The sequence below is a fragment of the Protobothrops mucrosquamatus genome, unplaced genomic scaffold (genome assembly GCF_001527695.2).
Source record: "Protobothrops mucrosquamatus isolate PMUCROS unplaced genomic scaffold, P.Mucros_1.0 scaffold3, whole genome shotgun sequence".
Taxonomy (NCBI): domain Eukaryota; kingdom Metazoa; phylum Chordata; class Lepidosauria; order Squamata; family Viperidae; genus Protobothrops; species Protobothrops mucrosquamatus.
Window position 1 is genome coordinate 2,512,878 of NW_015386390.1, and position 17,123 is coordinate 2,530,000.

The window sequence follows — 17,123 nt, forward strand, 5'->3', positions numbered from 1 at the left end:
TAGTCTTTTATTCTCCCAATTTGCTGACAATCTGGTTTTTAATTTCTGGATGTTAACTAAATGGGCTTAAACACTGCTGGATAGTTTCAAAGTTTGTAGGTAGCACTGAATTCTGGGAAAAGTGGCATATTGCTAAACTGAATTTTAGAATCTCTAAGAACGGATTTGTTCATGTGTGACATTTTCAAGACAAAAGTAAAAGTATATTGTCTGGTCTGCTTTCTTTTGGAGTATGGTAAAATAGTTGTTTGCTAATTGGTTTCTTTAAAGAAGGAACATGACTCCAAATTGTATGGCTATAGCAAGAGAAACTGGAGTACAAAATTAAAAGAATCGCAATCCCCACAGACTGCTATTTAAACTGTGTTGGATCACACAGAAAACTGGATGATTCAGAGACCCAAAATAAACTTGGCACAGTCTGGAATATTGGGATTCAGGAACTGCTTGCTAATAATAAAACAACAACACAAACACAACGGGAACCCCTCTGGGGCACGTCTAAAGCAGGAATTTTGACAATAAACTCCCCAATGTTCATTATTTCAAGCAACTCTGGGAATTACAGCCTCATGAAAAGCAAACGTGCTTGTAAAAAAAATCATCTTCAATCTCTTCCCAAAATTACAACATCTGAAATGGCTTTTTAGAACAGTTTATTAAATAGGATTTATTCAGCCTCTGAGTCCCACTACAGATTTTGTACCTTGGAAGACTGTTGAATTATTCCCCGTGTTCATCCCTATCCTGATCCCACACATTATTGGGAAGTGTATGCTTGATTGATGGATTCAATCATAATGCCCAAATGCCATTGGCATTCCTCAAAAAGGGAAGCAAAAAAAAAAATCTAGTTTAACATTTTGTTGTTAAAAAGTTCTGTTTGGCTGCGTGAGGAAGTACAGTTTTAAAATGGCATATCATTTGTTGAAGGCAAATACACATACATACATGAGGTTTTTTTTTAAATAAATATATTTTAAATTGGCTTCAACAATCCTAACTTAATCTTAATTTTGCTCAGCTGATCAGTGAACCAAACATCCCCTTTTTCTAAGGCAGTTTATTCTTGCCACTTTTAGTCCAGAAACTGAACAAGACAGAAACAAACACACGGATTAGAGTGTTTTCCATCTACACTAATACTTTGGTTCTTCAGCATGACTGCACATAATAGCATCTGATACTCATGGTAGACTGCCACTGGGCAAGGCATCTCCATTTGAGCTATCCACTCAAACTGGCAAATGAAGACACCTAACTTGTGGGCATTATTTACGTCTTGAAAGCAGGAAACCATCATGGAGCTATAGATTTTTATTATTAGACAAAATAGGCTCTTTTTAAGGGAATGGGATGTTTTAAGATATTATTAGACTGCATGATGCCTACAGGAAACACTTGTAATTTATGGGGCTTTTAGCCACTATCTTGAAAGGTTAGGAAGTGAGGACAATATACACCACGGCTCGCCATTCTTAAAAAGCTTGCTTTTAATCGAGTCTCAAGTTCACACACAGGTTCTTATACCTTAGAAACAGAGGCGGGCGCTGTCTTTCTCAAATATCATTGGCTGACTTCGGAAGACGTGCCCCCCAGTTTACCCAATCAAGTCAATTGCCTGGGTCCGCAGGGCTTACGGAAACCTGAACGGACCACCCTAAGAAAGTCGGAATAATCCGCGGGACCAACATGCTGTTGGCCGATTTGGGCTTCGGTGCTTTATTCGCGTCTTTATTCGGTGCTTTATTCGCGTCTTGGTTCCGCGTCTCGTGAGAACGCGACCTAATTCGTCTCGTCCTTTTTTTTCTCTCCATCTTTGTTCCTTCGCAACCTTTTTTTTTCATCGTTCTTTTCTTCTTTCTCAGTTTTTCTTACCTTTTGCCTCCTTGTCTTTCTCGCTTTCTCTAGTCTAGAACCCTGTTCGTTTTCAGGGATCCATTCTTCCGAAATCACCCGGCAAACTGCGAATAACTAGACAGGAACCAAGAAGTCTTTCATTCTGTGTTTAAAGGAATGTGTAATTCTATATATAAAATCAAAACGAGGCGGACGAGATTTTAAAAGACTTTATATGTTCTTTATAAGCTTTCTGTTAGGGGGCTTTAGCCTTAGGGAAAAAACCAAAAGAACAAAAGAACGGCCTATGTTTGGTATATAAAATAGCCGAAATAATTGATCAATTGTAATGATTTTTATTGATTTATTTATGACCAATTTTATTTCATCTCAGATGAGACATTTTCTGCACCCTTAGTTTTTTTCCAGGCAACAGACGTGAAATAACTGACTTAAATTGATTTATCCTTTTAAAACAAAACAAAGTGCATTGAGTTAATCTGGTCTTGGTAGGGCTGTCTTTGTTCACTTTGCGAACTGAAATGTCTTCGTATAAATTAATAAAAGGTTAAAACGCTAATACATTAGCTTTAAAAAAAAGCAAAAAAGCAATGTACATGTTCATTTAAAAAAAAAAAAAAAGTCGACATTCCACATTTCAAATTCTATTGAACAGCCGCGAATTCGGGATTTCAAAACCAACCATAAAGTTTACTTGCAATTTTATTATTATTTGCAAAAGAGATTTTCTCGAATGCTTGGTTTCCTCTTTTCTCGCTTTACTTCTGCTTTTCAAAGCAAAACACAAGAAAGTTAGAATTTCGCACCACCACCCGCAAACGTGTGGGGGGGGGGGCATCATTTGGCAGGACTCGGAAACTGGAGAGAAAATTAAAAGGAGCTTTAAACTACAATATCTAGGTTATACGTGTTCATCTTTAAATAGCTGTTTCGAAGGAGCTGACTGCCCTGGTTTCACTCGACGAAAGATCAGGGGCCCATTTATTCCAATTTGAAATGGCAACCAAGAACTTTAATGTCCAGGTTACACAGACCGCTGCTTCTGCTTCTTCGGCCCCAGAAAAGTTTTCTGCGTTGGTCTCTAGCTTGTCCATTCTCCCCACTGGGAAAAATTTAAAAAAAAAAAAAAAGAGGTTTTGCTGAAGGAAACCAATTACATTTAAATCCCCCGCACCCTCCAGTGCAGACCACTCGCGTCCGCGTCGAAAGTTGGGAGTTAAGCTAGCGACGAAAACTCATGAAGCTACTACGAGAAAGAAGCCGCCGCGCCTTTAAAGTCACAAAACTCCACGCAATCAAAGCCGAAGGAGAAGAGTCTTGAGGAGCGGAGGCGGCGGGCGGAGATAAACAAGCCGACTCAACGGCGCGAATCTCCCGACCGCCGACGCTCCGGCTGCGAACTAGCCGGGAGTTAAGATATTAGGTTTAAATATTCACTGTGTGAATAAAGTCCGCGAATAAAAGCTTCTATTTACAATAAAGAGGCGCCTCTGCCGCAGCTGGGCTTGTAGCGGGTCCCTTTGGCGGGAAAGGCCGGGCGGCGCTGGGCCCCGGGCCTGTCTGTCGAGGCTTCCCCCGCCGCAACCTTCCCCGTGAAACCCACCCGGGCAGGAGCAGCTCTGAGGGGCCGCCCGTCCGCCCTCCTCCTCCTTTCCCTGGTCGGAAAAAGCAACTGGGTCTGTGGAGCGCGGCCTCGGCGGGGCTCTCAGCTCGTCTTTTGGCGGCCGCGCGGCGTTTTTTTCCCCCGCGCCGCCTAGGAGGAGGCCTCGTTCTCTGAGGCGTGGAGCAGCAGGCCGGCGCTGGGCCCGCCCGTCTTGTGCTTCTTGAGCAGCTGCGTGATCTTCTCGTCGTCCGAGTTGGGGTCCAGGGGCCGGTTGTAGTCGTCGTCCTCGTCCTCGTTCTCCGAGGCGCCTTTCAGCCGCTCCGTCTCCGAGTCCTGCTTCTTCTTGGCGGTCGCCATCTCGGCCGCGTGCTTCTTCCGCCACTTGGTCCGCCGGTTCTGGAACCAGACCTGGGAGGAGGAGAGAAGAGAGGAAGGCCGGTGAAGGAGAGCCGGACGGGCGGCGGGCCTGCTGTCTGAGCCCCGTTTTACGCTCGAGAGCTCCCGCTTAGACTCCCGGCTAGCCCGTTCGGAGGAGTGGATCCGGATCGGCCGCTTCCTCCTCTCGGATTCGCAAGGCCCATTTACCACAAGGTGGGTTTTCAAGGAGATGCACAGCCTCTCCGCTTTGGGAGGATTCGCACTCTGTGCTAACCGAGAGGAGAGGTGGGCATTTTTCACATCCTTCCAGAAGAAGCAGGGATTTTCAAACCTGGTAACCTCAATCAAGATGGGTGGACTTTTAACTTCCAGAAGCCCCCAGCCAGCATTTGGGGTGGGGGGAATTCTGGGAGTTGAAGTCCACACATTTTAAAAGTTGCCAAGTTTGAAAAACTCTAATCTAGACCATAATCTGGTTGGTTGGATTATGGTCTTATTCTAGACCATAATCTGGTTGATGTAAAAACCCAGACATCAGTAATACACAATTATTTCTAGTTGACTATGATAGAGAGTCAGTTTGGTATAGTGATTAAATGCACCGGGCTAGAAACTGGGAGACCATGAGTTCTAGTCCTGCTTTAGGCATAAAAGCAGCTGGGTGACCTTGGGCCAGTCTCTGTTTCTCAGCCCCAGGAAGAAGACAATGGCAAATCTTGCCAAAGAAACTGCAGGGACTTCTCTAGACGGTTGCCAGGAGTCAGGAATGGCTCTACAAAGGAGGGGTTGGAGCGGTATGGGAGAATGCTGGAAAATTGCAAAGCTGTTGGCTAGATCGTAAAGGAGGAAAAAAACCTGAAAGTAACTGCTACCATCTCTATTCCAGAAAACATGGATATTTATTTGAAGTTACCAAAGAGTCAAGCCCATTCTTCAAAGGAATTACATGGGCCTACACTTGGTTCAAAAGAAGGCTAGTATATAAAACTGATGCACACACCCTTCAAAGAAAAAGCCTGATTTTCAAAATTATTATCATAGCATCATGAATTAGTGTACATGCATTGAAAAGGTGTCTTCATATCCTCCAGGAAGGCACCAGGTCTCAGATCATACGTTTGCAGACTCCAAATGTACTACATGTCTGCAACTCCTTAAAGTGCTCAAACTTTTCCTGGAATCACATAGCTTATCCCAAGAATGTGATAACTCTGTGTTTTTCCAACTTGGCAACTTTTAAGATGTGTGGACTTCACTTCCCAGAATTCCCCAGCCACTTACCAAGTTTGAAAAACACTGCTGTAACTGCTTTGCAAGCAAGTATGTACTGCCTACTCCTCCAATTTGGACTGAGGGGACCCTGGAATTAGAATCTCTCCATAAACACACCCTGGAAAATGTCTTCCATTTTGGGTACACATACTGACTGTGTAGGACACAACTGAAAATCTGGGCCAGTTCAAGGGGCTGGCATGCATGGCATAGGGCCGGGTTATCTTTAGGACTGCCTCCTTCTGTGGACATCTACCTATCCCAGTAGATTGGATAAGGTGGGTTCTGTCAGCCTCCCAAGTAGGGAAACATGAGTTAATTCTATTTTGTTATAGGGATTTATTAACAGAATCTTGCAAGTCTGAAAGTACAACTCTTCCACCACATCTCTTTCCTGCCTTAAGGAAGATTCTTTCTGAGTTTCCCTCTCTGCTTATTTTGCAGCTATGGGCTTCACCTCCCTGCCTTTTATCAGTACCTCTCTCTTTCCCAAGATCATTCCTACATACCATTACAGGTCCAAACTATGTCTCCTCTCTAAAATGCGGTTATCTGTGAGGATCTAGGAACTTTCCATAGCCGTGCCTGCTTTGGGGAACAGCCTCTCCCCTGAGATTCAGGGGGTCCCTACCCATCTCATTTTCCAAGGAGTTCTGAAGATCTGTTTGGCAGCATGGACCAATAAGAGATGGCCTCAACTGTCTGAAGTTATGGTGGGTGAGGTATTTGGGAAAACGGAGGTAGCAAGTCGCAGGGAATGAATGTAAGAAAACGTAGCTGCAACATCTTTTTTTTTCACTACACCTACATTTATAACATTCATGATGCGTTTTTCTCCAAGCACTGCTAAAAAACGTAGACATTATCATTTCAAACATCACCCTCTGCAAAAACTAGTGGAAAAGTACAGAAGGGAAAAGTATGCTCAACTTTCACGTGCATCTGGCACAAAAGGACTTATTACACGTTTGCGCTCTGCACTAAATTCCATACTGCATTACTACTATTAAGGAACTGTTGTTCGTTCCTATGGTAATATACCGGTAGGCACTATTGTATATCACAGATATCCCCAGAGCAGTTATTCTGCATTTGACTCTGCAATTTTAATTGTGTTTCTCCAATCCAGCAAAAGTTTATTTCATGCATAGACAATATACTCCTGCATCTTTTTTTTTTCTCAGTGTTATGTGAATGCTAATTTATGTCCTGGAATCAAGTGTCATGCCTCATGCATTCAATGGCATCTATGTGATGATACCTCATAACTGCCATTATTTTGGTGTCCTTAAGGTTTACCTGGCTGCACAGTGCCATTTCAATGGTCCATTGATATGCTCATCTCCAAGGTTATATACATTCTGATGATTTTTTCACTTTCTCTGGGGCCAATAAAAATAAAGTCAAGCCCAAAAATGTTCATATGTTTCTTGACAATGATATGAAAGGTTTTTTTTCCAGATTCCAGTGTAGTTTACAGCCATGAGAATTTCCTGGTGGTCTTCCATTCAAATATCATCCAGAAATATTTTTTTTAGTATTTTGAGATCAGTTAAGTTGATTAGAGACTAGATTGTTTATATACAATTGTTTATATATAATCAAGTTGGTGTCAGCTCTTAGCAACCAATTAGATAGACTATCTCCAGGATGATCTGTCCCAAGGATAGGTCTTCCAGGGGTGCACCATCAACCTGGAATTAGATAATCTATCCATCGATTACATACTACTTATCTCCAAAATCTCAAAAGTCCTATTAAAACAATGGAGCTTGCTACTTCCAAAGGAATTCAATTGAACACTATGATTTCCACTCTTTTAATGCTACAGGTTGCTGTTAAATCAGCCCATCATGTAGGATTATTTATATGCACCAAAATTATTTTTACATCCCCTATTTAATTGACTATTCTTATTGCTATGGTTCAAAGCAGTGAATGTAGTAAGCCCATTATCCTCAAAAGTGCCTACTCCCAAGTAATTGGGTATATGGGTGCAATTAACCATTCATATTTGTCAGCTGGATTTCAATCATGCTAGTCTATCAACTATCAAAATGCAAATGAGCCATTAATAGGAGCATAGCAGCAGAAGCTACTGTATTATCACTAGAGATTCACTTAAAACTAGTTGCATATAATTGCTCTTCATATTAACAATTGTCTCAACCACTATTGTCTTCTGTGGGAGCATCTTAACTACCATCACAAAGCTTTGGTGACCGAGGCCCCAGATATTGTAAGATTCCACTACTAAATTCACTCAGCAATCCAGAAAGCACATCTAGATATTGTGCCTGGAATCAATTATTATTATTTTTCTTCAAACCATTTCCTGCTTTTGAACCATCCCCCACCATCACTAAGTAGGCACATCTGACTTGGCGATCACCCACCTAAGCAGAGTCATTCCCTTCTGTGTTCAGCCAGGCTAATGCTCAAGTAAAGAATGAATTACAGGGCTAAATTATCTCATACCCAACCTGCAGGGCCTGGTTGTGACCCTAAGTATATTTGCTGAAGAAGAACTTATCAAGCTAAAAGGATCTGTGTATAAAAGCACACAGAATAAAACTTTACCTGGGCTTAACCACATTTTCTTACATTCATTCCCTGCGACCTGCTGACTTGCTACCTCCGTTTTTCCCAAATACTTCACCCACCAGAACTTCAGACAGTTGAGGCCACCTCTTATTGGTCCATGCTGCCAAACAGCCCTTTCTTGCCCATGCGTCTTTCAAATGGGTTCATTACAATGCCCATCATCCACACACAATAGGAGAAGGGCATGCCAACCCAGATAGGGAGCATTTGGTTGGGTACTCACTGCCGTAAGGATTGGGTAGTAGCTGAACCTTGCCTGCCTGGAACCCAGCAGTGAAAGCAGGCAGATACAGATGAAATTGCCTTTCACAAATGCAATCGTTTTCCCACCCTTGTATCTGGGCTTCGCTTCCTGGCATTTTGTCCCCTTAACAAGATTGCGTGAGTCAGTGTTATAATCCTGCAGATGTTGCTAAAGGCTGCAGCCGTTGGAGAAAAGAGAGAAAAGAGCATTTGCTTTGGGTTTCTACAGGGAAGGGACCATCCAGAGTATGACTCAAGAGATCCGTCCTTCCCCGTGAGAAGGAGTAAAACTCACCAGCGAAAAGAAAATTTAGAATTATTTTGGTGCTTTGGGTTTCATCCTACAATTCAACTTACAGTGCTATTGACATGGGGGGGGGAGGAATCAAATCGCATTTTCTTTGCAGGGAAAAGTGAAGTGTGGGAGAGGGCATGCTTCAAAATCAAAAGGCCCCAGGAGGCTGAGTGAATCTTCCTTCTGTGCAGGCATACAAAAAAAGTCTCGCATTATTAACCCCAATATAGTTATGGAAATTAAAGCAGCCCCACTGTTTGGAGAATGGGCGACAACAGCAGCCCAAACAGACTCAATTAACTTTTTGCACACACTGCTGAACTGGTTCGCCTTTAGATTCCTTCCTTTTCTCCTTCCTGCAACCTGTCATTTCTTCCTTTCTTCTTTCTCCCTTTCCTGCTCTCTTCCATGCCTCTGATTTGGTGTTGTTTTTTTTCCCCCTCTTTTTCTCGCGCTTTCCTTCCCTGATCTCTAAGATGCATCCTCATTCATTTATTCTCGCTTCCTCACCTCTGAGTCCATTGAAAGTGGAAGCCTACTTTTGTAAGTCAAAAGTGCCAGATGGCTGGAGAGGAGACTACACAAGCAGAACGGGGTGGAAACAAACAAGTTGCTACTCTCCTTTTTTTTTGCCCTTAACGCGCCTTCGAAATTAGATGAATACATTTGCACACTATACTGGTTGCATTCACACTCCATGCTAAACCATAACATGCTTTGTTGCAATTTGCTTTTTTCTGCTTTAAGCAGGGTTAAGTAATGGTTTAACATAATTCATGGGATTAGACCTTGTTTTTCATTTTATGATAAACTGCATCCAAGTAAATGTAACTGGGTCTAGTGAAACTTTGAGGCTGCTTGAAGCTGGAGGCGATGCTGTTTACTCTGGAGGAAACCCAATGGAAGGAAAAGCTATTTACTGTCAGGAAGAAATACATAGAACTGGAGAATTAATCTGGGGCAGAAAACCATATAGATACACATAGAACTGGAGAATTAATCTGGGGCAGAAAACCATATAGATATAATGAGGCTTTGTTTCCAATAGATACGTTGTGTTTTTGCATTTTATTTTTACATGTCCTTTTTTGGTTTAATTTGTTGTCATTTTTTTCATGTATTATTACAAGCCACCCAATGTATTCTTATACCGCAGGACAAAGATAAATACAGAAACCAATCTTATTGTTGAAAGACAAAAACTTCCTACAGACAGTGGAGGAGAGCCAAATTCACTCCTGAAGATTATAAAAAATGATTATCATCAAATTGGGGCTGACTGCACTTAATTTGTGTTGAAATCAAGGCAGCATAAATGACCTCAGTGCCAAACTTTTTCTGGGCTGGTTTGAGATGAGATGAAAGGCGTTGAACAAGAAACACAAACCTAAAGTTTCTTGCTCCATGGTGAATCTCCTTCACTGCAAAGGGACTTACTCAGAGTAAATACTGCTTCTCCTAACAAAAAGTGTAGCGGTTTTCCACTTGGTGGCTTAGAAAACAAAACACATATGAATCCTTCATTTCCCATTCTGGGCCAGGCTGCTCTGTTCAAATTAACATCTGATTCACAATGCACCCTTTTTTTAAAAAATAACCCCCTCCCCTCCTCAAACACACTGCACTAAATGGTGGGGCATATTAGTGGGAAAGGCAGTCATTTATTCCAAGCCTTTCCCACATATTTACAGTGACAAATGAGGGTCTCTGGATAACTTTTGAAATAAAGTGACAATTTGTAAAAGGGAGGTTTTCCCTCCACCACCACCCCCATCCATTTGAATACTCAGAAATAAATGGCAAGATTCATTGGTTTCATCGGATGTCTAAAGAATTTTCTGTTGTTGGGAAAGGAAAAGAAAGGAAAGGAAAGGAAAGGAAAGATTTGCTATTATAACATTCCCAGTTGCTCCATCGGACAAAATTTCATTTTATGCTGAAATCAAACAATTCAAGGAACTGAGCAACACATCAGATCGACCTTTATGCTTCATTTAACTCTTCTCACCCAGAGAAAAGATTCCTCTTGTTCAAACAGTTACAAAGCTCTCCCGAATTCCCACGTGCAAAACGAAAATACCCACAAGCAGAAGTACCTAATCCAAACAACCCCAGTTGCACTTTTACACTGAGTTAGATTGTACTGAAAGATTGACTCTCTGAACACTATCTGAAAAATGAGTATATGATCGGAGGTATTTTTTTTAAAAAAAAAACAGCAGCAACAGATGAACAACAAGGAGAGCTGGACTTGTTAAGTTTGATTTTCCTCAAATTTGCATCTATTTCCTAGAGCTACCTAGAAGGTTTTTTTTTTAAATGATTCCTTCCAAATAAATGAAAAACTGAGTTAATTCGCAGCTTTCCAGTGTAAATCTATATTGGTCTGATCAGAAACGATTCCATTGTATTGAACACTTATATTCAGATAAATATACAAGAGGGCAGCCATAACAGTCTATTTTTTTTTTATGCAGGCCTATAAAGGAATTATAAACGGGGTGGGGAAAAAGAATGATTAGTTAACTTTTGCTCTTGGCTGGAATCAATGTAAGATAAACTTTAGTCCTGGAGATGCCCACCAGAAATAAAATTTGTAATGAGTTTGATAAGATTTATTTCCACATATATAAAGTACAACAGGAAATTTTCTTCCAAAAATGTCTGAATTTGCGTGACAGACATGCTATGTATGCTATGCAGTGTGTGTGTGTGTGTGTGATATGCATGCCCATAATTGTACAGAAAAGTTGGCTTTACTTCTGCTTTTGTGAAATCCCAACAGTATGGGTGGACAATTGAAATAATAAGAAAACTTGAAGTGCATTGAGGTGTGGGATATATTTTTTCCCCACTACACAATGAAGGCAAGAGAATTAAAGATTTCCAAGGGCATCTTAAAATGATTCTGCTTATCATGACTATGACTTCAGCTTTAGGGAAGTAGAGGTTTCTTGCTCAGCTATAACACAGGTGGATTTTAATTCACCAACCTTTAGGCTTTACTGAATTCAATAAATTTGTCTTCAGGGTGCGTTTCTCCGGAGCTCCAGAGGAGTGTAAGAATGAACAGGTTTACACCAAAAAGTAACAGATGTCTTGAGATTCTTAAGGTAATGAACTCAATGAGAAGAGTTAGGTCTTGAATGCACTAGCACATTGCCAAATGCACTACTCTAATGTACAAGTTGCAGAGTTGGCCTTGACTGCCCCAGTTCACACGACAACAGCATTCATACAGAAGTGAGTCCCCTTCAAATCTTGGTTGGGAGCTGGATGGGAGCAATCAAGTCTCCCTGTCTACCTTCCATTCCCCACCATCCAGCCAGAGCTGAAGAAGCTTCTTGGATGAGAAGTGAAAGATCTTCAAAGAAAAACAAGAAAGTCCAGTTGCCTCCTTAAAAAGCACCTTTGGGACTAGATAATGGAGACCACCCAAGCTATGGCTGAGTGTTTGGAATAGAGTGGGAACTTTTCATTCCAGACACTCCAACGATCAGTTAAAATACAGCCTCAAATGTTATTTAGGCTTCCCTGTCTTGTTCCAGTTCTGAGTCGACTTCAATGGGGCCAGTAGAGAAAGAAAGCAGAATACAGTCAGGGAATTAGAGGACTTAAATGAACACCATGCTGGAGCTTTTCAACTTTTTAAAAGGCCTAGATCTTAGGATTGCCCTAGGTATGTGGGTGCACAGGATTTGAGGGCCACTCATTCACACCTGCTCCTAATTAGTGCTGCAAAATGCAAACTAGCTCCTATTTACACACCCAGATACCTTTCTGGAACTTATTTTTAGCATCTTGATTTAAAAAAAAAAAAAAAAAAAGCTGCTCTAATCTCCTACCCTTTTTACTTGACAATTAGGCTGACTTTACTCGCTAGTAAATGCCTCCAATCTTCCTGTAACCAGTCTTTTAGTCTTTTAATTAATAGACCAGCTCTTTCGAACCCACTTGTCCTAGTAGTTCATCGACACAGACCCATAAAGCTATTTATCAGCCCTTCGTTCTTAACAACGATTGAACCCCGTTGATTAAAACCTGGGCAGAAGGAACAATGTGCTTGTGGAGTGTTGGGACTCTTTTAGAGGCGAAAATATTTATTCCCTTTCCCTTTAATTTCGAGGCCGTCAAGTTAGAAACAGGAAGAGCCAAATAGACCAGTTTTTGCCACGAACCTTGCTATTTTTCCTAAGGCGTCTTGTTTTGTCTTTCCTAAGGCGTCTTGTTTCCTGCCTGAGCAGGGGGTTGGACTAGATGACCTTCAAGGTCCCTTCCAACTTTACTATTATTATTATTATTATTATTATTATTATTATTATTATTATTATTATTATTACACGAAGTCCTGAGCTGGACTTTCAATTTTCTTGATCACAACCCACCGGATCCGGGAAGAGCGTGGTTCCCATTCCGGTTTTTTTGTTTTGTTTTTTTTGTTTTTTTGTTTGCCCAGGACTAAACTCTAAAGGGGTGCCCATCGCCCCCGCCTGTGAACGACCTTAAGCTCCCTTCCCCTTCCCCGGGGCGAACGAGGGCCGTCGCCTGGATCGGGGCCGTCTCTCTTCCCTGCCCGCAGCCGCTCTCACCTTGACTTGGCTCTCCGTCATTCCCAGCGAATAGGCGAGCCTCGCTCTCTCCGGCCCAGCTAAGTACTTGGTTTGCTCAAAAGTCTTTTCCAAAGCGAAGATCTGCTGGCCGGAGAAGGTGGGCCTCGTGTGCTTCCGTTTGCCGTCTTTATCCAGCAGAATGGAGCCTTGGTCTAGAGTTGGAAAAGTGAAAAAGGAAAGGGGAAGAGGCCACGTAAGGGACTCGGTATATATATTTATTTATTACTTTAATTTATAGGGGCGGGAAGAGGGCTCCCTGAGTCCCGCCGAATGTCCATTTATTTTTGTCTCGATATGTTATTTATAAATTTTCGGTTTAATTTTATATATAATTAATTGGACATAATCTTTTTAATATTTTAGGGAAATTTTAGGGATATTTTAGGGGGGGATCCGGTTAGGGCGAACTACGAAAAGCCATGTCTTGAGGGCACAGGCGGAAGGAGGGGAGATATATATACACACACACACATACATATATACACGCTCGGAGCTAGCCGAGAGGTGGTTCGCAACAAGGGTAAGAAAAGCGTCCGTTCCGCCCAGCGCTCCGTTTGCTCAACGGGAAAAGGGAAATTTCAGCACTCGGAAACTGAAGCAACCGGCGCCGTTTGCAAAATTCGGCCGCGACGGGGTTTCGGCCTCCCTCCGTTGCAGGAACAGAGCCGGTTCGCTCCAGTCTCGACTTGGGGAGACAAAACAACAACAAAAAAAAAAACAGAAGGTGTCCGGAAACACTTTTTCCCGCGAGTAACAAGTTCGTAAGAATTGTTAGTTGGAAAAAGTGCTTACAGAAACTTTCTGATTTTTGTTTCTTTTTTTTTTTCTTTGACATTTGGGGTTTGAGAAGCTGGAGGTTTTTTTTAAAAAAAATAATTACACAGCTAGATGAAGAAGATAAGGCAGCGAACGAAGGCAGAGAAGCAAGGAAGGGAGGAGAAAGGGAAGGGAAGGGAAGGAAAAGAAAGGAGAGGAGAGGAGAGGAAAGGAGAGGAAAGGAGAGGAAAGGAAAGGAGAGGAGAGGAGAGGAGAGGAGAGGAAAGGAAAGGGAAAAGGAAAGGAAAGGAGAGGAAAGGGAAAAGGAAAGGAAAGGAAAGGGAAAGGGGAAAGGAAAGGGAAAGGAAAGGAAAAGGAAAGGAAAGGAAAGGAAAGTAATAATGGTCTAGTCTAGATAATGGTCTTTCTGCATTAAAGACCGGCATTTTCCCTTAAGAGGGAAAATGTTATTAAACAAAGAACTAGACCCATTATTTCAAATGCTAACAGTGGGCACCTCGACTGAAACAGATGTCTAAATTTCAATTAGTATTAAAAGTTATTTCGCCCGAAGGGGGCAAAGAAGATATTCCGGTGGGTGGGGGTGTCTCTCTTTTTCCCCCCTCAACTGCTTCCCCCCAAAGAAAAGGATTTTATTTTTTTTAAAGCGAGAACAAAAGCGCCACGGCGGCCTTCTTAGCAAGCCCCCCCCCCCCCCGTAACCAAGTTCGCACAAGAAGGAACCCCACCAGTTTCAAAGGCGCTGGCTTCCGAGCGGGTCTCCCGCGGAAGGGACGGGCTGCCGGGTTCAGGGCGTCGCCCCCACTGGGTCTGTTTTCGGGGCTGAAAAAAGGAGAGCCAAGCCAATCCACAGGAACGGGCCGCTTAATTTTTGTTTTTTTTTTCTCTCGTGGCGCTCGACTCGCTCTTTTAGGCCGAGGGGAAAGAAGCCCGGCTGAGCCTTAAGGCGAGAAGGGGAGCTGGGCCGGCCTCCTCCGGGGAAGGGTTGGCCAAGAAGCCGCAAGAATCGAGGGGGCAGCTCCCTTGCAAAGGCCACGAGCTGCTTAGACGCAGGGGTAGTCAACCTTGGGCTCTTTTATGACTCGTGGACTTCAACTCCCAGAATTCCTGAGCCAGCTAAGCTGGCTCAGGAATTCTGGGAGTTGAAGTCCACGAGTCATAAAAGAGCCAAGGTTGACTACCCCTGTGCTAGAGGCATCAACCCCAGGAGTCCGGTTCAAGGTGGGGGGGGGGGAAAGTAAAAGGGGCGATGCGAGGGGGGCTTTTCGGTTGCTGCAGCGCCCCTACTTTACAAAGACCTCTGAAGGAAGCGATTCTTTGCAGCGCCGTGTCCCCCCCAGTTGCCGTCACGTGTGGATGCGTGACGCGGAGTGCCTCTTTCTTTCCTGAGGTTAGCCACACTGCGCAGTTGGGGCACACCGAGGGGCTTCAAAGCAGAGCCTGTTCCCCACCTTAGGATGGCGGGGACTACAACTCCCATTCACACACCCCCCCCCACCCAACCCCGCCTTCAATATAAGGCAACCCATCCGGAGAGGGCAACAGGTCAAAGCCCTGGATTGTACGGCCTGGGCTCCCCGGACAGGCCCGCTTTCATCTCGGCAACAGCAAGTAGCCCAGGGCGGGGAGAGTGCAAAGCGGGTGCCCCCCAGCGGTGGGGCAGGGAACTCCCTTTAGCCCCGGACAGCCCAGGGCCAGGAATTGTGGGAGTTGTGGTCCAAAACAGCTGGAGGGCCCCAGTCCTCTATTGGGTTCGGGAAAGGAGAGGGTGGCAGGGGAGGGGGGGGGGAAGAGAGACCCTCGCTGCCTCCCTATCCACGTAAGTTTCTCTGGCTCAAGGAAAGGGTTTGGTAGGGAAGGCACAGCTGGACAGATGTGTATGTGGGGGGGGGCATTGTCCAATGACAACTGCAAAAGCGGGACCCCGGAATTTGCCTTCTTCCCAGCAGAATTGGGGCAGCGCAGTCGTGAATATCGGCCTTGGGCTGGGGAAGGAGCGGCTAGGGTTGCCAGGTGTCCACTATTTGAGTGGACAGTCCGCTTTTTTTCACATTATGTTCACTATTTTTTTTTCACAAAATAGTGGACATTTTTTTTTTATTCAAAAGCTTTATGATGAAATGGTACGTAATCTAAAGCTGTACGCTCTACTTTTTTTACTACTTAACCACCACCACCCCGCTTGTCCGCTATTTTTGGGAAGCAGACCTGGCAACCCTAAGTAGGAGCCGCTTATATAGCCCAGGCGTAGAAACAGGCAAGAACCGAGCGAAAGAAGAGCCGGTTAAAGCGACTCTCGGAGCCCTCTCGGGGCTGCCAGCTTCCCCGGCCAGGAGGCGGCGGCCCTTGCGCCTCTCCCGTCCGGGTTCGAGGCCCGGGAGGAAGGGAGGGAGGGCGGCGCTGGGGCTCCCAGACGGAGGAGCCGATACTTACGGGGCGAGCAGGCGAGGCGGGCGTCCCTCCACGGAGGGCTCTGCATGACCCCCGGCCAAAAGATGGGCGTCCGGCCGGGCAGCTCGGCCAAAGGCTTGGGGTACCTCCCCACGGCGGCCACGGCGGCGGCGGCGGCGCTGGGGCTGAAGTAGAGGCCCGGGGGCGGCGGCGGAGGCGGCGGAGGAGGCGGCGGCGGGCTGAGGCTGCTGAAGCGGGGCAGGCCCGCCAGGAGCCCGGCGGCCGGCGAGGCGGACGACGAGGAGGCAGACGAGGAAGCGGAGGCGACGGCGAGGAGCGGCATGGACGGCCGGCTCAAGATGTCGTTGATGCCGTGCGGGGTGGCGGCCGAGTGGTGCTGCGGGGGCGAGCCCAGCGCCGACAGAGCCCCCGCCACGTGGAGCTTCAGGCCGGCGGGCGTGGGCGAGCCCAGCGGAGGGGACGGCGAGGCGGACGCCGAGGAGGAGGAAGACGACGACGAGGACGGAGCCGAGGAAGAGGAGGAGGAGGAGAGGGAGGAAGGTCCGCTGGCGGCGGAGGCAGCGGCGGCCGGTGGCAGCTGGTAGGCAGCGGCGGCGGCGGCCGAGTAGAGCGGCGTCTTCATCTCGGCCATGCTGTGCAGGGCGGCCAGCGGCGGGCTGCTGAGCAGGAAGGCGCTCGGCCGGGAGGTGCCATCCATCGGCCCCACCGCCAGCATCCCCAGGTCGGACGGACGGCCGGGCAGGGCGCTGACGCCGACGGGGCTGCTCCTCTTCGGAAGCCGCGGAGGAGCCTTCTTTGGACGGGGAGGAGAAGCGGAGCCGGTGCCTCCCGCCGACCCGGTGTCTAGGGGCGAAGGGAAGAGCCCCCCCCCAAAGGGCAGAGATGGCCGGGGACGGGTGGGGGGGGGGAAAGAGATATATAGGAAAGTGGGGTGGGAGTCAATTGCGGGGAGCCTGTTCTGCTATTGGGGGGGGGGGGAAGAGGCTGAGCTGCTGGAGCAGAGAGAGGGGGCGACTAACCGGAGTCAAGAGGCCAGCATTGAAAGGGAAAGTGATGTACCCTGTCCAAG

At 45.5% G+C, this 17,123-nt stretch overlaps 1 protein-coding gene across 1 annotated transcript; it reads right to left on the minus strand.

Moving 5' to 3' along the window:
* Nucleotides 1-3,613: 3,613 nt before the first annotated feature.
* On the minus strand, nucleotides 3,614-16,769 carry NKX6-1 (NK6 homeobox 1). The gene is made up of 3 exons (XM_015832391.1): nucleotides 16,076-16,769; nucleotides 12,845-13,017; nucleotides 3,614-3,871 (listed from the first exon to the last, which is right to left on the minus strand). The coding sequence occupies exons 1-3, from the start codon at nucleotides 16,767-16,769 to the stop codon at nucleotides 3,614-3,616; spliced, it is 1,125 nt and encodes a 374-aa protein (XP_015687877.1).
* Nucleotides 16,770-17,123: the final 354 nt, after the last annotated feature.